The sequence below is a fragment of the Phalangium opilio genome, unplaced genomic scaffold (assembly GCF_054372755.1).
Source record: "Phalangium opilio isolate 3A_F unplaced genomic scaffold, DU_Popi_V2 ptg000038l_1, whole genome shotgun sequence".
Lineage (NCBI taxonomy): Eukaryota > Metazoa > Arthropoda > Arachnida > Opiliones > Phalangiidae > Phalangium > Phalangium opilio.
Genome location: NW_028324161.1, coordinates 5,263,293 through 5,275,166, shown reverse-complemented (window position 1 = coordinate 5,275,166; position 11,874 = coordinate 5,263,293). Strand labels below are relative to the sequence as shown.

The 11,874-nt window shown below is 37.2% G+C and overlaps 2 protein-coding genes across 2 annotated transcripts; both read right to left on the bottom strand.

Moving 5' to 3' along the window:
* Positions 1–4,383: 4,383 nt before the first annotated feature.
* On the bottom strand, positions 4,384–5,232 carry LOC149682785 (uncharacterized). Its single transcript, XM_089834391.1, has one exon. It carries the CDS (start codon positions 5,230–5,232, stop codon positions 4,384–4,386), a length of 849 nt encoding a protein of 282 aa, XP_089690517.1.
* Positions 5,233–5,837: 605 nt separating this feature from the next.
* LOC149682784 (uncharacterized) lies at positions 5,838–7,301 on the bottom strand. The gene has a single exon (XM_089834390.1). It carries the CDS (start codon positions 7,299–7,301, stop codon positions 5,838–5,840), a length of 1,464 nt encoding a protein of 487 aa, XP_089690516.1.
* Between the last annotated feature and the right edge of the window lie 4,573 nt (positions 7,302–11,874).

Sequence of the window (11,874 nt, the reverse complement as noted above, 5' to 3'; positions counted from 1 at the left end):
ACCGCGGCCCTACCTAAAATTTGACCCTGGCGACGGCCCTGATACCCATTTGCCCGAAGAAGACAGCGAGGGTTTTGTTCAAATTATAGTGCACTCAAAATCCGATTATTAAATTTACTTTATATTGAGCAATCGTTTTAAATATTCAGCCATGAACTGGAACTGTGCATAAGACGTCCAGTCCTGACAAGAAATGAAAGTGTAATTGTCATCTAGAAAGCATTCTTTATTCTCACCTCTGATATCTAAATAAACTCACCCCAAAATACTCAAATATCGAACAATTAATAATTGTCTCATTTGAGTACCTTTAATAATAAAATAGTTTTCAAATCAACGAAAAAATGAAGGATTTGAAAATTCGAGTTCTACCTGTATTTGAAATATCGATCGTTTCCCACAAATTCAATTTCGTTCAATGCCATCCTATCATGGACAAGTAAAGACTTGGTGAGAGTAAATTGTAACAGGGTGAGATAGACGGTGGAGTTTGATTTGAAACAAGACTTTCTAAACTCAAACATAATTAAAGCACAAGTGTCATATTTCGCATTCCTTTTATTCCTGGTAAGCTGTAAGTATTTTAAAAACATGGGTTTAAGCTAGTTTACGATAATTGGCCACAATCGAAGCTTTTGTTTTGATTGGTAGCACATGAATATTAGAAAGTTTCCGAGTTTAATTCAATAAGCATAAATCAAAAACCAACCTTAATTAGGAGTCCTATAAGCAAAATATTAACAGAAATATAAGAAACTTTCGTACTTGTCTTTCATTACAATTTTTTAATCGAGTATTTCTTCAGTTATAACGCGCAATTACCCCAAACGGACATTGGGTAACGCGTCTGTACGCATCCCGTGACCTGCGCTTTCTTAATCTGCTTTCTAAAACTGCAGTAGATTGGGTCAATTTAAAGAAATCATCAAGCTTGGCGCAATAACGGAAGTTAAATGGAGTACTGTACTTATTCTTTAGCGGCGAGTTAAACCCGGAGAATCTGATCAATAATTTTGCTAAGCAACATTAGAAGAGTTGGACATGCGAAAATTTAACACTGGAAAGAATCGGTTTTCTACGAGAATATTTATCCTTTCTGAGATTGAATTCTACTATAGTTAGCTTCGTATTATTTAACGTTTAAAACCCATTACGTCGGGGTTTCAGTAAAAGTTAACTTAATGTAAATATAGTTGATGAAAAATAATAGACTTACCTTTATTTAGTAATGCTTTAAGTGTTTCTAAGAAAACTTTGTGAAGAAAATTCGATATCAGAAAAGTAGACAAAACATATTTCGTTCGTGTGATTCAATCTAAGGTTAGGAAACGTTCTCTTTTAACACCATTGAAAATAACTCAAAAGACCAAATACTAAATTATAGCAACCGAAGTGTACTTCTAAACGTTATTAATCAAAAATGTCTTGATTAGAATCAAGACCTAAAAAGTATCGATAAGACTGAGGTTATCACTTGTCTGAATGATCAGATATTAATTTTTCTTTTTAATTGAAACTTAAATGCATGCTTAAGAAAAAACAACGTTCCATTTCCGTTTTCCGTTGAAATAAATTATTTTACTGGTAATCAATTTCAAAAATTTACTTATCTCGGCTTTTCGACCACAATTCCATTCCCCGAAAACATTTTATCATTACATTAATTACTTTTGGGAGAGTACGTGTATGGTTTTGCGTTTTAAAAGGTTCCTAAAGACGTTACATCCCCATTTGTGACCGGCACGCTTCGCAGTGGAACATTTTAATTATTCTAAAACCAATGGCGCCAAATTGAATACGGACAGTAAGATTTTTACTCGCGGTTTTGCAAAATGATGTAATATCAAGTGTACTTTAGTCAACCGTCGTATTGTTCTTTCTCATAGTTCAGGGCATGATCAGTGTTACTGCCCAATTTCTATCTCTAGTTTCTAACAATGGTTAGAGACTATTCTAGAGGGCCGGTAGGCCCTTCTAGATAAGAACCCACACCCTCCCGTAATGTTAAAGAAATAATTCACAGATTTTAGGCTTAGCGTCCCATAGAAAAAGCATGGGATTTTTGGTGGTCCACTCCATCGAATAACTCAGAAACTACTGCGAAGTTAAGGTTCGGAACACTTTTGAATTATCAAGCAAGTATTAAATGTTGAACTTCTGAAGTTTGATTAAGAACAATTAAGCCTAAGTATTTTATTTTAAATAATTTATAAATCATGGTAAAACCGTTAAATATATTACACTGTTTGCATAGCATTTTATTCAGCCTCCATCGGGTTTGTGGCGCATAGGATAACGCGTCTGCCTATGAAGCAGAAGATTGCAGGTTCGAGTCCTGGCAAGCTCGTTGTTTATTTTTACAGATCTTTTATTCAACTTAAATGAAATAATCCTATAAATACAATGTTTAGATAATTTTTTCTTACGAAGTACGGGCTTGTGGCGTAATGGATAACGCGTTTGCATTCGAGGCAAAACATTGCAGGTTCGAGTCTTGGAAAGCTCGTTGTCCATTTTTGATGAAGAATCTTAGTATATACAAGGGAAAATTCTTAAGTAACAAATTTTCAATGAAATGTGCGCGTGCTGGCGCGTGGTTTAGACATAACTTTTTTTTTAAATCTATACAGAAAGGTCAACTAAACTTAATTGAGTCACTAACCGCCTTTTCATATGAAATAAGTTACCACCCGCCTATTTATGGTGAATTAATTTACCACCCGCCTACCAATTGTGAATTAATTTACCACTCCCCTGCCAAATGATTTAAAATTTTAATCTTTCCCATAAAATAATGAGAGGCACTTGGAGTGAGCCAATATGCTCATGAACATCTTACTGGAACATCGAATTAGTGACGTTTGACAATCATATAATTATTTTTATAATATATTAATACAAATTAAGGCTGAAGGAACAGATATTATATAAAAAAGACTTGGTTTGCCCAAGCCTTAAAAACAAAACGATAAGAGTTTTTCCAGTTGTCTGAAGCGCAGATATTATTTTTTTCTATTGAATTTTAAAGACAATCCGTATTTTACTACTCTGTAGAATTTAATTCAATCACCTGATTTTACTGCTTATGGATTAGTTTCCTATAAATTAATTGAAATAAAAAATTACTTATCTCAGATTTTTCAACAACAACTCCATTTTCCTGAAACCTTTTATCATGCATTTATTATGTTGAGGGATATTGTGTAAATTTAATCAAATTAACACTTTCTTTTTTAATTTCGGAGAATTTTCATTTCAAAAAGTTTTAAACACATCAAGTTTTCATGATGTTGTCAACTAAACAGCAACTCAACCAACACTTCTAAAATCTTCCCCACAAGTACTGATATACACAGTTCAATAATTGTGACTGTGCCTAAAGAAGAAACGAACCCCTTCATCAAATATAAGAAAGGTGATAACAGCCCCCTTTGTATTCGAAAAGACCGCATATAATACATTATTAATGAGAGTATTATTTGAAAATTAAAGTACGTTCTCCCTTGAAAAGAAAAAAATTCACGATAAAATGTTTCACGAAAATGGAATCGTTCTTGAAAAATCTGAGATAAGTAATTTTTTATTTCAATTAATTTATAGGAAACTAATCCATAAGCAGTAAAATCAGGTGATTGAATTAAATTCTACAGAGTAGTAAAATACGGATTGTCTTTAAAATTCAATAGAAAAAAATAATATCTGCGCTTCAGACAACTGGAAAAACTCTTATCGTTTTGTTTTTAAGGCTTGGGCAAACCAAGTCTTTTTTATATAATTTAACTATGCAGGCCCGAACATTTCCATCCCTACCTTCAATAATTTCTGTAACCAAGCCCAGTTTCCACATGTGTTTAGGAGTCATGTCCTCATGCACTATCATTACATCCCCTACTTTTATTTTAGCACAGGTTTTTGCCAACTTGATATGGTGTGCCGTTCTGAGTTCTAACAAATATTCTAATCTCCATCTTTTGAATAACCGCTCCGTTAGATTTATCCTATAACGTAGACGTTTCACGAATTCATTTTTATTTTTTGGAGTAGTCAAGAATTTTGGATTTAGGGGCGGGAGACATGTTACGCGTTTGCCGATTAACAGGTGCGCGGGGGTCAAGGGCTCTGGTTCGTTTCCGTTGTTTAGCGTGTACGTGATGGGACGCGAGTTTATTACTCCCTCGCATTCCGTTAGAATTGTCTCTAATTCCGCGTAAGTTAGAAGAGCCTTTCCGAGAATTTTTCGCAAAATCACTTTGGTAGATTTTATTAAACGTTCGTAGTGTCCGCCCCACCAGGGCGCGTGTTCCACTATGAATCTCCATTCAATATTCTTGTGGCAAAAAAATTGCCTCACTTCATCGCTTTGAATGTTTTCAAATAATTTTTTCAAATCATCTTTTGCCCGTTTAAAACTTTTTCCATTGTCCGAGTAGACCGAGGTTGGGAACCTCGCCGAGATATCATGCGTCGAAAGGCCATTAAGAACTCGTAGGTGCTTTGGGTGGGCACAAGTTCTAAATGGACGGCCCGCGTTACGCAACACGTGAATAGGCAAACGTAACTTTTTTCTACGTCCTTTCCGACTTTGACCATCAGAGGTCCTCCGAAGTCCACGCCAATCACGGTAAACGGTGGTGATTCCGTGATTCGGTTTCCGGGTAATAACCCCATAGGGGCGTCCAATGGCTTTGCGTGGTATTTTTTGCATTTGAAACAATGTCTTACGACATTACGGGCCAGCTGTCTTCCCGCAATCACCCAATACCGCTCCCTAGCTTGAGTGACGGTTGCTTGAATCCCTTCGTGGGCGACTTCTTCATGACTACGAATCATCAACAATCTAGCTAAATTTTGGTTCCGGTTAATTATGATCGGATGTTTCGTAGCGTAGCTAAATGAGCTTTCCTCTAGTCGTCCGCCGAGGCAAAGAAGTCCTTGATCGTTTAGTTTAGGGTCAAGCGTGGCTATTTTTGAAGTTTTAGGAATCGCTTTGTTTTCTTTTAAGGTTGTAATTTCCAATCCGTAGTCTTGTTTTTGAATGTCTTGAATGAATTTAATTTCGACCCTTGTTAATTCTTCCGACGATATGGGTCCCGTAATTTTTCTTTCTTGTTTTAAATTCGAAATGAATCGATAGACATAGGCTGCGATCCGAAAGCTTTTGTTGATAGAGTTGTGTCCATTAAGATCCACTATATTGTGAATACCGAATGGTTTGTTTACTTCAATAACCATGACTAATTTTCTTCTTTCCTTTTCTATCTCTTCGAGATTATGTTTCTCAGTTTCCCCTTCTTTATTGTCAGGCCATTTTGTTTGCTCTTCTTTTAGCCATGGGGGGGGGGGCTTCCCACCACTCCTGTTTTTCCATCAACTCCTTCGCAGTAGCTCCGCATGAAGGAATATCGGCCGGATTTTGACTTCCGGGGCACCATGACCAATTTCGAGTTTTTGTATTTCCATGGTTCTATTTTGAACAAATGGTCTGCATGTTTTTGAGGGACTTCTTAGCCAGCTTAAGGCAATCGTTGAATCGGTCCAACATTTCAGCTCGAAATTTTCCCCTTTGTAGGTGGTTTTTACATTGTTTACCAACCTTACTCCGAGGAGGCAAGCCATGAGTTCCAGTTTGGGAACTGTTATTTCTTTCAGTGGAGCTACCCTCGTTTTTGAAGTAACGAAGGACGTTGTGACGATTTTATTTTTCGTGACGCAACGTAAATAAACTACTGCCGCATAGGCCCTTTGACTGGCGTCAGTAAAGCAGTGTAATTCCAATTTTTCGATTTTGTTTTCGATATTAGAAAAATAGCATCGAGCTATTGTTAAATTTCTGAGCTCTACCAATTCTTCGCGCCAATTTCCAAAAGGGGCGTTACATCTTCGGGAAGCTTCTCGTCCCACGCTAATTTTTTCTCCCAAAGAATTTGGAACAATACTTTGGCGCGTATTACGAAGGGGGATAGGATGCCCACGGGGTCGAAAATCTGTGCGACCATACTTAAGAAAGACCGTTTTGTAATCGCTATGGTCTTTGGCGCCGAGCATAGTTTTGATAAGTCAACCGATAAAATGTCCGTGGTTGGGTTCCAGATCAACCCGAGTATTTTTTCTTCTTCCGGTTCAATTTTGCCGTCATATTTGATTACATTTTCTTGTAGTTCCGCTTCTTTCATCCAAGTTTTTCTCAATTCCAAGGAATTTGTCTGCCATTTTCGCAGATTCATTTTTCCATCTTTAAGGATTTTCGTGGCTTTGATGGCCAATTCGTGAGCTGTTTCGACATCAGTTCCGCCGCTGACTAGATCGTCTATGTAGAGACCTTCGTTCAACGCATCGAATATTTCCGGTAGGTCTTCTTGGTACTTTCCCAGGTGGGTTTTAATAGTGGCGGCCAGCAGGAAAGGGCTGGCGGTCACTCCAAAGGGGACGCGAGCCATCCTTAGGATCTGGTAATCATTTTCGATGATTGTCCCGCTTCCGTTTTCTTTTGTCCAGAGAAATCTCACAGAGTCTCTTTCTTTAGTTTGCAGCGCCACCTGGAGAAATGCTTTTTCGATATCAGCTCTGACTGCTACTTTGTGCCAGCGAAATTTTAATAATAATTGTAGCAAATCAGGATTCAGATTTGGTCCGGACGTCATGCAGTCGTTAAGAGATGACGCATCCAGGACTACCCTTAATTTCGTAGTAGCTCTGTCCTTTTGCGTGACGGGCTGGTGAGGGACGTAATAAGTTCCGATTGGGGCGGAGACTTCCTCTTCCACTTTTTCTGTGATCCCTTGGTTTAATTGATCTTCAATTACAGCTTTGTATTCGTTGTAAAGTTCTGGGTCTTTCTGAAATTTCCGGACGAGACCGTCCATCCTCTTTGTGGCTATGGTTAAATTATCCGCTAGCTCTGTTTTCTTCCGATTCCAAGGAAAGGTCACGCTGTAGCGACCTTCTTCTATTTTTATTTCGTCTTGAAATTTGACAAATGTTTCACTTTCCGTGGGTTCATTTGCTTCTTCGTTAATTCTCATGCCCTCGAGTGTCCAGAAAGATTCCAGAGTTCGGGCGATAGTTTTTTCGTCTATCCCGATCTTTAACACGTTGACCGCGTAGCTTCCAACCGTAAAACTTGTAAATTTTGCCGGTCCTTGAACCGCCCATCCTAGGGTGGTTTCCACCGCTACGAGTGCCTTCGAGATTCGTTCCGCTCGCCCAGTGGCGAATTCCCAATAACAATCACCTCCGATGAGAAAGTCTATGTTGGTACCCGAGCTTGAATTGTCGGCTAGTTGAAGCCCTTTTTTCTTCATATGGCGTTTGATTTTTTCTCAATCTGAGCTGGGATCCGTTTCACAGATAAATGGAACCTCCACGCGGCTGTGATTTCAATTATTTCGCTTGGGATTTCCGTGTTTTCAAGACTGATTCTAACTAATCTTCTTTCGATTGTAGAAGGAGTTTCATTTCCGAAGTTACTTATGGTTACAGGACATTTTCCGACTACAGGCAGGTTTAACCTTTTTGATAAGTCTTCCAGAACGAAGCTGGCTTGGCTTCCCGAATCTAACAAACAGCGTAATATTTCTCCTCTGCCGTCGGCTGGATGTTTCGCTAAGGCGCGCGCCGTTTGGAGTAACACCGTTTTCCCAACTCCACACGTGACCTAATTCGCGCGTATTTCTAAATTTTCTTCCGAGGGTTCTGATTTTTGGACCGTCACGACCGTGGTTGCCGAATTTTTTGATATTTTAGGTTTATTTACCTCATTTTTTGCACAGACCGCAGCGTTATGATTATTTTGACAGATTTTACACGAATTGAAGCGCGACGTGCATTTTCTAGCTGAGTGACCGTATTTGAGACATACGTAACACCTGTTACTCTCCAAAACCATTTTCTTTTTTTCTTCGAGCGTAAAGTTAGTGCAGTTAGTGGTAGTGTAACCTTCTTCTCCACAGAATATGCAGTAAAAGGTTATATGTCCGATTTGGGTAGCGAATACACTGGCCGAGTGTTGTCTAGGTTTATGACTTTCAAATTTATTTGAAAGCCTTGGTTTAAATTTGTCTTGTGACCCGAATTCCGATTTTGATGGTCCTTGACCATGCATTTCCCCTAATAATTCACAGGTTTCTCTATTTCCACCTGGAAATTCAACTACAGCCAGGGTTGTTGATTTTTTTGATTTTTTCAAAAAAATCAAAAAAATCGATTTTTTTTATTTAAATCGGATTTTTTTGATTTTAATTGATTTATTTGATTTTTTTGATTTTTATTGAACTAATAGGTAGTAAATTACCAACATGAAAACTTTTCAGTCAAAATTAACCAAAAGCAAAATAATCATGACATTTAAGCAGCTATTGGATATTATTACAATTCATATGCTTGTATAAAAAGACTAGCTTGACTGCTATCTCATTTCCTAGCCTTTCCAGCAAGACAAACTGGAGTACTGGGAAAAACTTACATTGAAATATACCAAAACCATGATTATTTTAAATTTTAGGTCTTTTCTAGTTAAGTTTCTTCTCGAGTTTCTTAAACTGCTTCTTGGAATCTTAGAAAACATTTTTTAAAAATAAAAATATATTCTTGATTTTAATCAAATGATTTTTTTAAAAAAATCTGTTGATTTAAATCATGATTTAAATCAGTGATTTAAATCAAACTGATTTAAATCAAACAACCCTGACTACAGCATTTACATCCATAGCTGGTTTTGACCCCAGAGACTTAGTATACTCTAACCTTATTTCCTTTCCTATCACTTTCGGACACAAAAAAGATCCGTTTACGGCGGTATCGTGACCCAAAGATCTTAAACTACGGATATTCATTTCGCACGCGTCATACAGTTTTCTTAAACCTACTAAATCACTAGCGCTCTTAACTGATTCAAGGTTCAAAAGGTTTCGCATGTGAACATTAACAATTAAATCTTCTCTACCAAACTTATTATGTAATATCCTAATCGCCTCTTTATAATTTTCATCAGAGGGCTTCATACCTTCTAAAGCCCTGAGGGCGGGTCCTTCTAAGTACGATTTTAAGTACGTGAATTTTTGTACCTTTGATAAGTTGGTTTTTGAATCCACTGTCGATTCGAATTGGCTCCAGAAGCCGGTGAATTCAGCAGCCTCGCCATTGTATTTCGCTAGAATCAAGGGAGGTAGTTTTGCCTCTTGCGAAGCCTGGTGTATGCTCGCCGCCAGTTGGCTCAATGATGCCGCTTCGCTTGCCGTTGATTGTCCGCTTGACCCTCCGCTCGAGACGCCCGCTTCTCGTAGTTTCCGTTTAGCCTTGGTTCTAATCTGTGCGATGTCCTGTTTATATTTTTCCACTGAAAGGCAATCTTTTTCCAGTTCCGGATCGTTGGGGTCCATTACGTCCAGAATTCTCATATCCAAATTTTCTAAGCTGCTCTCTTTTAGAGCCAAAAGTTCCAGTTGATCCTCAACATCATCCACTTTTATTTCCGCCGCTTTTAGTAATTTATCTAATGCACTAATTGTTGTCGTAGTATTTGTACGAACCTGAGTTCTTAGAGCTTTTAACTTTTTTAGTTCAGCTGCCCGAGTTGGTTCATCCATTTTTGTTTTTTGTTTTTTTTTAGTTGATTTTCAAGGTTCCGATTTTGTTTAATTTTCTTACCGAAAGTTTAAGTTATAAATCCGTTTGTACTTATTAATCCGTTTGTTTGTCCGTTCGTTTCTTCTATTTATCGCTAATCCCGGGTTTCGGCACCATGACGAAACCCGCTTTTGGGAGAGTCTTAAATTTCCGATTTTTTGTTTAAATTTTAACTTTGGTTTTTTCCTCTGATTGACCGACTGAAAAATCAATCTTAAGGTGTCCGATTTTTTACTAAACTTATTTCTCTAAGATCCGAGGTTTTGCTTTAATAATCAAACTAAACGCAATTTTTTGCGACCTTCCCGAACCGTTTTAAAAGAGATCTACCCTTCCTTGGTCTATTTTACTCTTTTTTTTTGCGCGAAAAACTTTCTTTGTAAAGAGGGAGTGGGTACTTTTACATTTCCCCGTACGTCACGGAAAATTCTAGATTTCCAGTGAGATACTAGCTCCCCGCTTCTATGTAGACCAACAAAAAAAGGGAAGGGGGGTTTACATTTTTTTTCTCATAGGTATTTTAAAGTGGGGATTTTACTTTTTTTTCAAACAACTAAAAAGAACTATTTAAAGTACAAAAATAAAAATTAACAAGGTTTTTGACAATAAATTAAAAATCTCAATTAAGTTTTCACAGACGCTTCAATATAAAAGTGTTTTTCGTCTCATGTGACAATCTTATGACAAATACTTAAAAACGATCTGAAGTTAACAAGGTCACTGATGAAAAGTTCAAACCTATTTTAAACATTAATGCCCCCGATGAATCTTTCTCTGGAGGTTTCGAAGAATTGGCAGAAATGTATTGCAATGATTTAAATTTTGAAGAGCTTGAAAACGAACTGCTACAATTCAAACATTTCGTGAAGAATGAAGAAAGCAAAAACCCAGAATTCTTTCATTCCTTTATTCGTAACAATAAAATTATTTCAACTTTTCCAAACTTGGAAATTATTTTGTGAATTTACTTGTGTTTGCCAATTAGCAATGCAATTGGCGAAAGATCCTTTTCTGCTCTAAAAAGAGTGAAAAACTAATTAAGAACCACATTAGCCCAAGAAAAATTAGGTTCTTTATCTTTGAAATACATTGAAAAGGATTTACTAAACGACTTCATAGACTATGAAGAGATAATTGATAAATTTGTTCAGTTAGATAGAAATTTAACTATTGAATTCAAAAATAAAATTAAATATGCTGTTAAGTCTTTAGTCAATTAAAGATATAAAAATAGTATGTCTCTTAGATTCTCCTAAACTGTGGTCTGTTGGGAGGGGGACTGGGGCCCGGACCTAAGGCCTTACCTAGGGCCCAAAAAATTGTTAATCCGGCCCTGATTGAACGGGCTTCTATACACCCTTTCGACGAGTCTAAGAGGGAAAGGCGCGGGGTAAAACTCTGCCCTTCATCTCGCTTTTTACCGCCTGCACTGTAGGCGTTTTGGATCTGAGAGTGCACAAACACGGCACTGTAGCAACCCTCTTGTATCTCCCGATACTAAGGGTTGCCTACCTCTCTTTTCCCGTCGAAAGGGTGTATAGTCTTGGTCCATATTGAAGTAACGCCGCCGATACGGCTGTCGCTCATTTTCGTCGGTGAAACCTAGCACCATTTTCGGAGGTGCAATGCTGCTAGACACTTTTCCCTACCCTTGTATTTTTTGGACTGATTGTCGTCGGTTGCTATTTATTCCTTGTTTAGACACAAAACATCCGTAAAGGTTAATTTTTGTTTATGGAATCTTTAATAATATAAATTATTATAATTATATATTATTAATATAACTTAATTCACCATTGGTAGGCGGGCGGTAACTTAATTAACCATTAGGAGGCGGGTGGTAACTTAATTCACCATTGGTAGGCCGGTGGAAACTTAATTTACTCTAACTTAATTTACTATTAATCAAAAATGTCTTGATTAGAATCAAGACCTAAAAAGTATCGATAAGACTGAGGTTATCACTTGTCTGAAGGATCAGATATTAATTTTTCTTTTTAATTGAAACTTAAATGCATACTTAAGAAAAAACAACGTTCCATTACCGTTTTCCGTTGAAATAAATTATTTTACTGGTAATCAATTTCAAAAATTTACTTATCTCGGCTTTTTGACCACAATTCCATTCCCCGAAAACATTTTATCATTACATTAATTACTTTTGGGAGAGTACGTGTATGGTTTTGCGTTTTAAAAGGTTCCAAAAGACGCTACATCCACATTCGTGACCGGCACGCTTCGCAGTGGAAA

Excerpts from the sequence above, each read along its gene's own strand:
- LOC149682785 (XM_089834391.1), bottom strand. The coding sequence starts at position 5,232 with ATGGTTATTGAAGTAAACAAACCATTCGGTATTCACAATATAGTGGAT.
- LOC149682784 (XM_089834390.1), bottom strand. The coding sequence starts at position 7,301 with ATGAAGAAAAAAGGGCTTCAACTAGCCGACAATTCAAGCTCGGGTACC.